At 32.6% G+C, this 12,404-nt stretch overlaps 1 protein-coding gene across 1 annotated transcript; it reads left to right on the top strand.

Annotated features, from left to right (window-relative positions):
* Window positions 1-767: 767 nt before the first annotated feature.
* On the top strand, window positions 768-9,305 carry BIM2 (BES1-interacting Myc-like protein 2). Its single transcript, XM_085715174.1, has 8 exons — window positions 768-917; window positions 1,021-1,166; window positions 2,346-2,430; window positions 3,112-3,181; window positions 3,279-3,374; window positions 4,100-4,515; window positions 7,580-7,709; window positions 8,922-9,305. Exons 2-8 carry the CDS (start codon window positions 1,064-1,066, stop codon window positions 9,027-9,029), a joined length of 1,008 nt encoding a protein of 335 aa, XP_085571300.1. The 5' UTR covers window positions 768-917; window positions 1,021-1,063; the 3' UTR covers window positions 9,030-9,305.
* The last annotated feature ends 3,099 nt before the right edge of the window (window positions 9,306-12,404 follow it).

Here is a 12,404-nt window from a genome sequence, read left to right as displayed (position 1 = left end):
TCCTAATACTATACATGCGTTCGTATTTCCTTTATGTTGAATTTATATCTTACTATACATGACAAATGGCCGCCTACATCCTTGTGGTGTAGATTTGCAGGTCGATGATATATAGTTGACTTAAGTTTCTTGAGGACGGCTTAACGCCTACTCGTCATTTACCGCTTTGATTTTGGAGTCTTATCTAGTGGTGCTCTGATTATAATGTTGGGATTTTTATTTATGTTGTTGAATTATGTTGATGAACCTAGAGTTCATTTTGATGATGTACATAGAAATTTGATATTTGACCCCATGTTGCTGAGATGTTATTTTCCGCTGCGACTTATGATTTACATGATGAACTATATTAATAATTAATATTTAATTATTAATTGTTGCATTTATAATTAAATATTATATGTGAGGTTCAAATGTGTTACACAGACCCATACGAGTCTATCGCTAGTTTTCATGATTGTTGAAGGATTGAATTTATGCATTTTCCGTAATATACAAAATTTTAGTCAATTTTAATAGTATACAGATTAAATTGATAAAAGAGCAGAAATAATATCCCTTAGTATAATTCAGTTGATAGAGACAATATTATATAAAGGGACGAGATTCGAACTCCCAACATCATATTTATTCATCTTTAAAACAAATTATAATTATAATCAATAGACAATTTGACCAAAAGTAAAAAGTAGAGAATAGAGATACATTTAAAGTTTCTTTTTTTTTAGGGAGTGATAATTTAAGATGAAATTGAGTTTTTTTTATTGAAAGTTAATTATTTTTCGGAAAGGTCACGAGCCAAGCATGAGTCGAACCACATGCTAACTTACTTTCCCCTCTCTCCGGCGCTGGTTGGTTACTCATGTCCTTTTCCCGCCGGAGAAACTCAACGCCGGCGTAGATCATCACCCTTTCAGGTTCGTTCCAAACCCAATTCCTCTTTCTCTTTTCATTTCTCTCTCAATTTCTCATCTGAGTTATTCCTTTTTCGCTCAAAATTTTCATCTTTTTCGGATTCAGAATTGTTGAGTGAGTGAGTGAGTGATACCCTTTGCCTACAACAATGAAAGCAGGGAAAGTTAATCATGAAGAAGATGAGTACGATGATGATGAGTTTAATTCTAACAAAAAACAAGCCACTTCCTCTGCCCCTAACACCAACAAAGGTACCCTTTCTTAAAAACATGTTTTTATACTTTTCTTATGTTATTGTTAGATCTAATTATAAGGATGTTTCTTATTGTAAAAACAAATCATAGGGAATAATTTGGTATTATTTTTTGTCGGACTGAATTCGGTTCGGCTGCAAGGAAATTTTGAAGAACCAATGAGCAAATAGGATAGATGCTAACATTGTAAAATAGTTTACACTGTCATCCAATAACCACCGTGTGTTCTGTAAAATTACCTTCTACCTACAAAGCACGCATATGGACACAAACACAGACACTGACACCGACACACTAGTAATTTGAGAAAATCACATAATTCAGTGTAATTATAGGTGTTGGTGTCGGACACGACACAAACACTGGCACTGACACGACACATACACTGGCACTGACACGCTGGTAATTTGAGAAAATCACATAATTCAGTGTAATTATAGGTGTTGGTGTCGGACACGACACAAACACCTTGCACTGACACGACACTGGCACTGACACGCTGGTAATTTGAGAAAATCACATAATTCAGTGTAATTATAGGTATTGGTGTCGGACACGATACATGTCAGACACCGGGATACACCTAATCCGAAGAGTGTCCGTGCTTCATAGCCCCTTACACTCCACTTTAATGATATGACGTGGAGACATAGTTGATTCCTATAAGATGTCTGTGTAAAATTGATTTACATTGGCAGAGCATAATTATTAAACTCTTTTTATATTGTATGACATTTCATATATTTTTTTATTGTAAAAACAATGGTTGAAAAGATGGTGGAAACCTAGACTTAGGTGATTTGGGCATGTAGAGAGAAAACACATATATGCTGAAGTAAGGAATAAGATTAGATGGAGGATAGTCAGACTAGAGATAAAATAAACTATTAGATGTGTGTTTGGTTCAGCTTTTACGATAGTAACCGTGAAAGGTTGGATCGAAATATGTTTGGTTCACTGTAGATTAAAGAGTTGGATCGAAAAATGGTTTATGATAGAACATTATGACGTAATTTGATTCATGTAGCCGACACCACATAGTGGAATAAGGCTTGGTTATTGTTGTTGTTATTGTATTGATTTTGGAAAAGTTATTGAATATGGTGGGGTGACTTTACTTTATGCATTTGAAATGTTGTTTTAGATTGATTTGTTGGGTGTTGGTATTGAAAGCAGATGGGAAAGCTACTGATAAGGCTAGTGTGATAAGATCGAAACATTCTGTAACGGAGCAGCGGAGAAGAAGCAAGATAAATGAGAGGTAATTTGCAAGTGCAAAATATATTGGTAAAATATGCTGGAATTTTTTTGGTGTGCTAGTGTATGTTTATTCGGACTATACGGTTTAAAATTGAATGTAATTGTTGATTCTCTTATGCATGTTTATTTGGTTTTTTTATTTGATAGAAAGTAACCGTGAAAGGTGATGGATTTCTTGCAGTTTTAAATTGCCAAGGATATTTTCCCTTCATTGCTTCAGTTTATTTTAGTTTTAACAATTTGTACTGTAGAATTATTTGCGAGCATTTTGGGTGTTTTGGTTTTGTTTGGTGTTTCTTTACATTTGGGGCCATCTTCATGTTAGTGAATGTGAAAGTTATGTAAATAAAATAGTGTTGGGAGAGTGTCAAAAGCATGAAAATCGGTGTCTTTTACTACTCTTGTATTATTTTCTTTATTTCAGATCAGAAAGTTTTGATATCAAAATCTGAGTTATTATATCGTGTGCTACATTTGAAGTTTATATGAAATTTTTGAGATCAAATTGTTTATTTTTTCAATTAGTTTGAGAACTTACCCGCAAAACCTAGTGGGAAGGACTTGTGTTGTTTTTGCCGTGATCTTTTGAGAGCTTAAAGTTTTAGTGCTTTCAGACTTCAGTTGTAGTTTTTATAATTTGTCACTAAACTAGAGATTGATGATTGGTGATATTTTCCTTCAGATTCCAAATATTGAGGGATCTCATACCTCAATGTGATCAAAAGAGGGACACAGCTTCATTCTTATTAGAGGTACATATTGTAATATCAGAAAAAAACTATCTTTTTCATGTTTATATTAGTTGAGAATAACTCTCAGAACCTGTGGACTGGTCATGTTTCTCTGCAGGTGATTGAGTATGTTCAGTACTTACAGGAGAGGGTACAAAAATATGAAGGCTCGTATCAAGGCTGGAGTCAAGAACCGTCGAAGTTGATGCCATGGGTAAATTAGATGAACTATAGATTTAGGATCTTGTGTGTTTGACCATGCAAATCTCTAAAAATAGTTGTTAGCAAAGAAGAAAAGTACTTATTAAACATGCTAAAATGATGACATAAAGTCTGGCTTACTCATCACGCGTACAGATACTAAGCCACCTAGATGGATTGATGAAGATTAACAGTGAAAATTAATAGAATATAAATATAGAGTGAAATAGGAAATGGGAACTGTCCTCACTCTTAGTTACCGGTCCATTGTATATTTGTATCTGCCTAAATGCTTTCTGGATTTCAATTTTCATAAATATATATAGGTTTCCATAAATAGCAAGTATTTATTTTAAAAAAGTAACTATCAAAAGTTTGAGAAAAAAATTGGCACAATTTCCAATACATAATTTCTATCTTTGGCATATTATTTTGCCAAATTGGCCACAACTATTTGTTGTATTATGTTTGTAGTGATTTTCATATAAATGATTTATTACGCTTCTTGTGTATTTGTCAACATGTTTATTGATTGATTCTGTTGTAAGCTTTATTTTAACCATCTTATTTTTATTTCCATCGATTTTTATTTTTATCTTTGCCATCATGTTGCAATTTCTCTAACTTATCAACTTGAGTAGTTAACTAATTATATAGAGTAACATGAATGTTAATGGAACCAATTTGCCGGTTTAAATTGTTATTGCTATAAAATGCTTATCTGCTCTAATTTTACAGAGAAATAGCCATTGGCGTGCCCAAAATTTTGTCGGTCAACCTCGAATTGTAAAGAATGGTTCAGGTCCAGTATCACCGTTTCCCGGAAAGTTTGATGAAAACAGTGTTAGTATCTCTCCAACAATGCATAGTGGCTCCCATAATATGATAGATCACGATCCGACTCGGGATATTGTCGGCAAGACGGTGGAGAGGCAACCTGATTTGGCGAGCAAGGGAATTCCTCTGCCTATGGCTATGCATGCAAACATGTCTGTTCCTGTCAGAAGTGATGGTGTACTTTCCCATCCTCTTCAGGGAACTGTTTCCGATGCACAATCAACTGAATGTCCCACAACGAGTGAACAACTCAACCAGCAGGATGAACTTACAGTTGAAGGAGGGACAATTAGCATCTCGAGTGTATACTCCCAAGGGTGAGTATTACATAAAAATAATCCTTTTTGTTTGCCCTGAAAATATCTGACTACTTGTATGGCTTGCTTGATATCAATGTTTTCTTACTTTTCTACACAATATTACTTTCTTGTTTCTAAAAATATTTCCCTTTGTTACAGTTTTAAAACTCCAACCATGTGAAGTTCTTTCTTTTGATTTTTGAATGTAAAATTTTCGATCCGCTAATCATTGGTTTGAGCTATAATCTAATGCCTTTTTCATATGTCAATAATATATGTTCATTGAGATCTCAATAATGGTATGAAATTTGACTATTTCAAAGTTTCATGTGTGTTGATTTTGTCCTGTTTGTTACAATTCATTCACGTTTGTGAATGTGTCAAAAAAAAAAAAAATTCACGTTTGTGAATGGCTTTCTTTATGGAAAAAAAGGAACCCTGTGAGATCCGCCAGTTGCTCAGTGGCTAGGTTATTGTATTTCTTTGGCTACTCATTGTAATTATTCCTATGCTTCAACAAAATATTGAAAAGCTAGGGGATCACATTATTTATCGACTCGGAAGCTATAACTTTTATTGACTTGGTGTGAGTAATACCATTTTTTACCCTTTAGACATGGTTGTTAAAATTCTCAAGTTAACATATAGAATCGTATCTGTTTACGATGTATCAATTCTTGTTAACTTGCTTACGGAATTATATGTGTAAACTCAATTAGACTTGAAAGTTTGATGAGGACGACTGAACGAGTCTACACCAATGTTGTTAAATAACCGGTATAACGCCGTTATGCCGCTATTTTCCACAATACACTCTACGTGTAATAGTAATTTTTTTTCCTAGACATACCTTAGATGACATTGGTTTAGTGTTTTGTAAAATCCATACTGCAACTACAACAAGATTTTGTAGTGCATGAAACATTAACCTTACTAGTTTAGCACTCGACTCCACATATGCATTTGACATCCTAACATCATCACATTCACAAATGTGAATAATTATGTATTGAGTTTCAACTCAACATTATTTAAGTCACAAACTCGAGAACTTGAACAAATGCTTCATTGCTAGTTCACAATGAACCCAAGACGCCAATGAGGTGAATGAACCAACCTAACTCTGATGAGTTGAAACTAAAACCTACTTGTACTAGCCGAATCCAACTCCACTGAGGGTCTAGCACATGTGGTTGGTGTGCGCTACGTATGTGTGAGTGCTGTAAAATTTGGAGGTTACCGAGTTCGATTGCTACTTATGTTAAAAAAGAACCTAGTGATTTGTCAATTCATCCATTGCTAGGATATTGAATAAAAGGGATGTAGAGTAGTAAAGAGCATTGTTAAATAATTCGCTCTAACACCTTACGAACCGCGAATTGGTACCAGGTACCGCGAACGGGTACATTTACGAATTTGGTTCTCATGAACTCATGAAAAATTTGTAGGAAACAGAACCAGCGGTTACTGAAAAGAAATTTAAACTAATTCAAACGATTAATAAGCTACTCCGTTGACATTGGAAAATGGAACATGTCTATCATTTTAATAAAAGTGAAATAACACTGACCCACAACGTGCACGATACAACGCAATGCACTTTTCTTAACCTAGACCTCATGTTGTGTGTGTGTGTGTGTGTCTATATATATATATATATATATATATATATATATATATATATATATATATATATATATATATATATATATATATATAAAATGTAGTTTGCCTTTGTAAGCTTGCATGACCTCCGATGTGGGACTTCTGTTAACTCTCTATGTTTGACAAAGCACGTGCATAGTGATTTGTTTTCTTTTACGGATAGTAAATAACATGATGATTTTTTTTTTTTTGTGACATATAGAGAATGAAATTAATAATTTAATATCATTCTTAACAAGTACTCGCAATTTCTGTGACTATACTATCTTTTTTGTGCTGATTGTTTGTGACTATATTATCATATTTGAACTTCTTATGCTTCTTATGTGTACTGTATTGTGAACCTATCTCATGGCCTGTGAATTTGGCCATTAGTTTTCAATTGTGAGGCTATGTTCATTTTGGTCTGGTAAGTTCCGGCCTTGTGATTTGTCTATTTATCCATCGATTCTGATCTTTCTATGCTCTTTCTATGCTCTGAGTTGTGAACCTATCTGGACATATGTCAATTTCTCCATCAACTTTGAATTGTGATGCTATTTGTATTATGCTATGATTTGGTCTGGCTTGTTATACATTTTTTGTATTAAGTAACTGTAATGCTCCTTTGGTTCGGACTTTCCCAAGGTTAACCTTGCTCATTGTTGTCAACCACGGATTGTGGAAAACAGCAATTTGTTCCAATTCCGCTATATTACATTGCTATTGCGCTGCTATAGCAGCTATACGACACTTTGTACTAAATCACGTCCCACATAATAATAGCGGCTTGTCAAAAGTTCACTACGCTACAATGCTATAGTGCTACTACATTCTCTATTTGTCAACACTGACCTTGCCTCTATTTTTTTTTTTTTTTTTACAAAATGGCATAGATTAATATTTATCTGCAAATGCATGCCTATTAAGATTAATTTTGTAGCTTATGTTGAAGTCTCTATGATCTCTTTAATGAGACTTATTGAATTGTGATGCTATTTGTATTATGCTATGATTTGGTCTGGCCTGTTATACATTTTTTGTATTAAGTAACTGTAATGCTCCTTTGGTTCGGACTTTCCCAAGGTTAACCTTGCTCATTGTTGTCAACCACGGATTGTGGAAAACAGCAATTTGTTCCAATTCCGCTATATTACATTGCTATTGCGCTGCTATAGCAGCTATACGACACTTTGTACTAAATCACGTCCCACATAATAATAGCGGTTTGTCAAAAGTTCACTACGCTACAATGCTATAGTGCTACTACATTCTCTATTTGTCAACACTGACCTTGCCTCTATTTTTTTTTTTTTTTACAAAATGGCTTAGATTAATATTTATCTGCAAATTCATGCCTATTAAGATTAATTTTGTAGCTTATGTTGAAGTCTCTATGATCTCTTTAATGAGACTTATAAAATATTCTGTAAAACAGGCTGTTGAACAATCTGACTCAAGCGCTACAGAGTGCTGGGTTAGATCTGTCAAAGGCTAACATTTCAGTTCAAATTGATCTTGGGAAGCGTGCAAAGAAGGATCCAAGTGGCACAGCCTCATCTCCCAAGGTATACAGAATGGCCTTTTGTCTTCATTAGTATTTGTACCTTTTAATTGGCAAGGCGTCTAAAAAGAAGAGTGTTATTAATATTTTTTATATGTCCTCGGCTTATAATATAATCTTTGTCCTCGGCTTTTAAATAAAAAACTTGGAAAGCATTATATATTTCATAAAAGATTACTATTATTAATGAATTTAAGGGATTGATTTGACAAATATTAGTGTTGAGGCCTGATTTTATCAAAGATAAAATTAGGTTTGAAGGTGTAACCATGGTTATCCAATGCATGAGAGTGATTTTTTAAATAGAAATTCATTCATTCATATATATTGCATAGATCATCATCATACTCCTATGTACTAAGGTTATCATATTGCACAGACATTCATATATATTGCATGAGAGTGATTTTTTTACCAAGATTGCCTTTGCATTTTGCTGTTCTCAGTATTTATCAGAAGAGCATTGTCTGACAATAAATAACTACTCATTGTGAGAGTATTAAAATTTTAAAGGTGTAATTTTACTTTTGGTATTCTAGTTTGGACTATGTGTGATTTTGATCTTTCAAGTTTTTTGATTCAATCTGTTTCCGTTTATCTAAAGTAAGCAAATACAGTACTTTCTGTGAATTTCCCTTTATCTAAAACCTTCAAAACTCACTAACATGGTGTTGTAAGAGTGGGTAATATGATTCTTGTCCAAGAAAAGGACTAAGGTTCGACTAAAGAAAAGAACAAGATGTTATAAAAACCGGATGCCCCGCTGTCTGCTTGCGGGTTAGTATCATAGAGGGCCTACAGAACCCGAGCTCATGGAGCGCTCAATGGTTGTTAGATTATGAAAGATTTGGTTAGACTAGCAGTAAAAATCCTTAAACATAGTTTATCCTTCTACTAAAAACTCTTGCTTTCTATGGTTGTTAGACTGAAAGATTTGGTTAGAATTTGTAAGATGTGATAGGTTGGAATAAGTGAATGAGAATTTGAAAATATTTAGTAGAAGGATAGTGACGAAAGGACACTGTTATAAGAATTAAAAAAATTGAGGGATTAAATACACTCAACACGTATTGTGATATCCTCAAAATTCTAAAAATTCGAAGTTAATGAATATTTTAGAGGCTATCAATTAAATAATATATATTTTTTGTATTATTGAAGTTAATGAACATTTCCCTTTCAGGACTAATTGTTTTATTTTATTTTTATACTCCAGAATCATGATAACCCTCTATGTAGCAATCAATCATTTGCACATTTTAGAGATGGTGGCAATAGAGAAGACTCAGATCAAGCTCAAAAAAGAATGAAAACATACAAGTGAATAATTCATGTGGCTCTTTTATGAGCCTACATTTTCATCCTGATTTCTTACTTTGTTTCTCTCCCTTAATCCCTTGTGGTTACTGTAAATCCTTCCCCATTTGTTTGAGCTTAATTCCTTTCATGACTAAAGCTGCAAAATCCTTTACTACATAATTATTTGTGGAGATGATTAGGTTTCTGCTCTACTGCTTTTGTCATCTATTTTGATTGTATCCTTACTAATTATGATTATTCAGTTTTATTAAGCTTTTGGGTTGCAATTTTATGTAAATAATTGGTTATTTGGTGGGTGTATCTGGACAAACTAAATGTGGGCAGTTTTTCATATCTAATGCCCGAAATCTTGGTTTTTATTTCTCTTTACATAATGTCGCAATTTTGGTTTTAATTAACCCTAAAAATGTTGAGTTTTGGTCTTAAAAGTTGTTACCTTAAAAGTGTAATGTTTTGGCATTTTCTCTTCAAATTCAAAATTGTGGCCGTAGTTCACCTCTTTTGCGTGTTTTTTTTTTATGATTCTTACCTAAAAATACATCTTTGGTGGTTAAAACATTGAGAAACTGATGGATTTAAGGAAACCATGACCAACTGAAAAGCACATAAAGAAACTTTTGGTGCTTATTGTGTTTTATGTTTATGTTGTGCTGATGTTTGATTGGTACTGTATGTATATTATGGTAAATGGTAAATATTGTATGTATACCTTTGTATAATATTTGTATTTGGTATGCACTATGTATACCTTTTTGTATTTGTAAAAGGTCTTGTATTTGTATTAGGAACTACATCATATTGTTTAGATGTATTCACACTGTTCTTATACATTGTTTTAGACTATGATGTTGCTTACTGCGGTGTTCAATACCAATGGTAACTTTGTCAAAGACCCTGAGTTAAAATATGAACGGGTTGAAATCTTTGCTTATAAGGGACTTGACATTGATATGTGCCCTTATTTTGAGGCAAGAGACATCATGAAGAAAATGAACTCAATATCTGATCTTGCTTATGTTAACATGTGATGGATGCATAGTGATAGAACCTTAGAAGACGACATTAATCCATTAATGGATGACAAAGATGTTATGTTCATGTCTAATTTTGCAGTTGATAACAAATGTGATGTTGAGTTATATGTGGAACCCAAAGCAAGTACATTATATGTACATGGTTTCATGAGTAAAGCTAAGGTTCTAAGAGATGTACACTTTGATAATAGTGAAGAAGAAAGCACTTTGATGACATGTTGAATACCGATTCTGAATGTTGTTGTCCCTGAAGAAAGCATAGATCTGCGACTAAGAATATCTTTGATTGATGTCTTTAATTTTGTTTACTTTGTCTTGAATGAATCAATTCATGAATCAAATCACAAATCTATGAATCTTTTCAAATCATGATATTTCAAATTTCATACTCTCTGTTTTGAGTGAATTAAATCACAGAATCAATGAATCAAATCATGAATCGAGTCATTCTTCATCAAGATAATTTGTTCTTGGTGGTGAATCGATACAATCTTCATATGAACAAATAATTCGTTTTTGAACAAATATAACGTCTCTGAATTGATTCATGTCCTATTTTATCACTATTTTTCAGCTTTCATTTGTTCTAAACCACTCCAACTATAAATATATCCCAACCAGATCATTACTCACTTTTGAAACAGTCATTTCCTCACTTTGTTTTACAAGATCTTTCTCTCTAAACTCTTGTCAGAACACTTATTCAAGAATCATCGTAGAGATAGTTTCTTAAATTGAGGGTTCAACTAGGTGCTTGTAATGATTTTGTTCTCTCAAGGATTTTGATTGGGTGAATCAAGCAAGAGTCTAAAGGTAGATGATATGATTTTTTTCTCATCCAAGAGGAATTGTGGGGGATTTTTTCCATCATAGGAATCTTGGTGATAAGATGTCTCAAGGAGTGCTTGATAATTTTAGCTTAGAGTTTTTCATTGGATAGAAATCTTAAGGTCTATGGTAGAACTTAGGAGCTCAAAGAATCATTGTAAAAACTTTGTAATTGCAAAATCATCTCTAGTGGAAGAAAATTCAAATGTTTAATTACTCCGGACCGGATTAGGCTCCACAGTGAGGACGATAGGAGTTGAACCAAAATAAATTTGGTGTTATATTATATATCCTTTCCCTAATCTTTTTTACTTTACTTTGAATAATTGTTCTTGATTGAAATTGCTCAGCTTAATTGCCGAGTCAAAAACAATAATTTATGTAGCGATCATGATAACTTACTATTTTATTATTTGAAATGACTTGATGCACTTGAAAAATTCGTCATCAAATTTTTGGCACGCTATTGAAAATTGTTGATCTTTTTCAACAAAGAAATTTATCTATACTTATCCGATCTCAATTTTTCTGTCAAATATTCTGAAAAGATTTCTTTTTGAGAGGTAAAAATAAAAAATATATAATTTTTTATTCTCTTCTTTTGTTTTTATGTCAAATATTTCTAAAATACCAATAATATTTGTTTTTATTTTTATTCTGTTATCTTTTTCTCCAAAATACCAAAAAAATTTAGTTTTATTTTGTTATATTATCTTTGAGTCTGTCACCAAAAAAAAAAAAAAATCTTTCAGTCAAATATTCTAAATTTTTTAAATAGATTTACATTTTATTTTGTTTTGTTTTATTCTTTAGTAAAATATTCTCAAAATCTAAAAAAAGCTTTTTTTTTTGTTTTATTTGGTTCGCTTTACTCAAACACTTTATTTTCTTTACTGTTCTTTTAATTTTTCCGTAAAAAAAAAAATTAAAAATCCGAAAATCTTTACCTTCTAATTACTTTAGGTATTTATTTGATGCGTGCTCCAGGTTAATGTGTTAGAAAGTTTTACGCTATGTGGCTAAGCCATTCTAACCTTCCTAAGTGGGAGCATCAATGCTTAATACCTTATCAAGGCACTGTTCAAAATCTACAAAAAGATGAGCTTAACTTGAAATAAATTATGGTCTTTTAATGAAAGTGTCTTAAGATAACAACGAGACCTTGACCAAAAGACAAGAACGCTTTCAACAAGAATAGTGAGGCATATTTCAATGCCTTAACATAACATCTTGGAACTCTCTTGTGTACGGGGTAACTGGTAAGAGTTGCTTTTATAGCGGTATAAATTATAAGTATTTAGAGTTATTGTGTCCACGTGGATTATTGCGATAGCAAAAACTTTCGACAACTAAAATTATTTTGAGTATGGAAAGATGAATTGTTTGTACATATATTGGTCTAGGCAGTTAAATAGGGAAACAAGAACAGAGAGATAATTCCTTCAAAAAAAAAAAAAAAAAAAAGAACAGAGAGATAATATTGATGGATTAAGTTTTGTTAACTAATCGTTCAATGT

Source organism: Medicago sativa, chromosome 5 (assembly GCF_051527215.1).
Source record: "Medicago sativa cultivar Bolivia chromosome 5, Bolivia_mono, whole genome shotgun sequence".
Classification (NCBI taxonomy): domain Eukaryota; kingdom Viridiplantae; phylum Streptophyta; class Magnoliopsida; order Fabales; family Fabaceae; genus Medicago; species Medicago sativa.
Note: the sequence above shows the minus strand (reverse complement) of the source record. Positions and strands in the feature narration are given on the sequence as shown.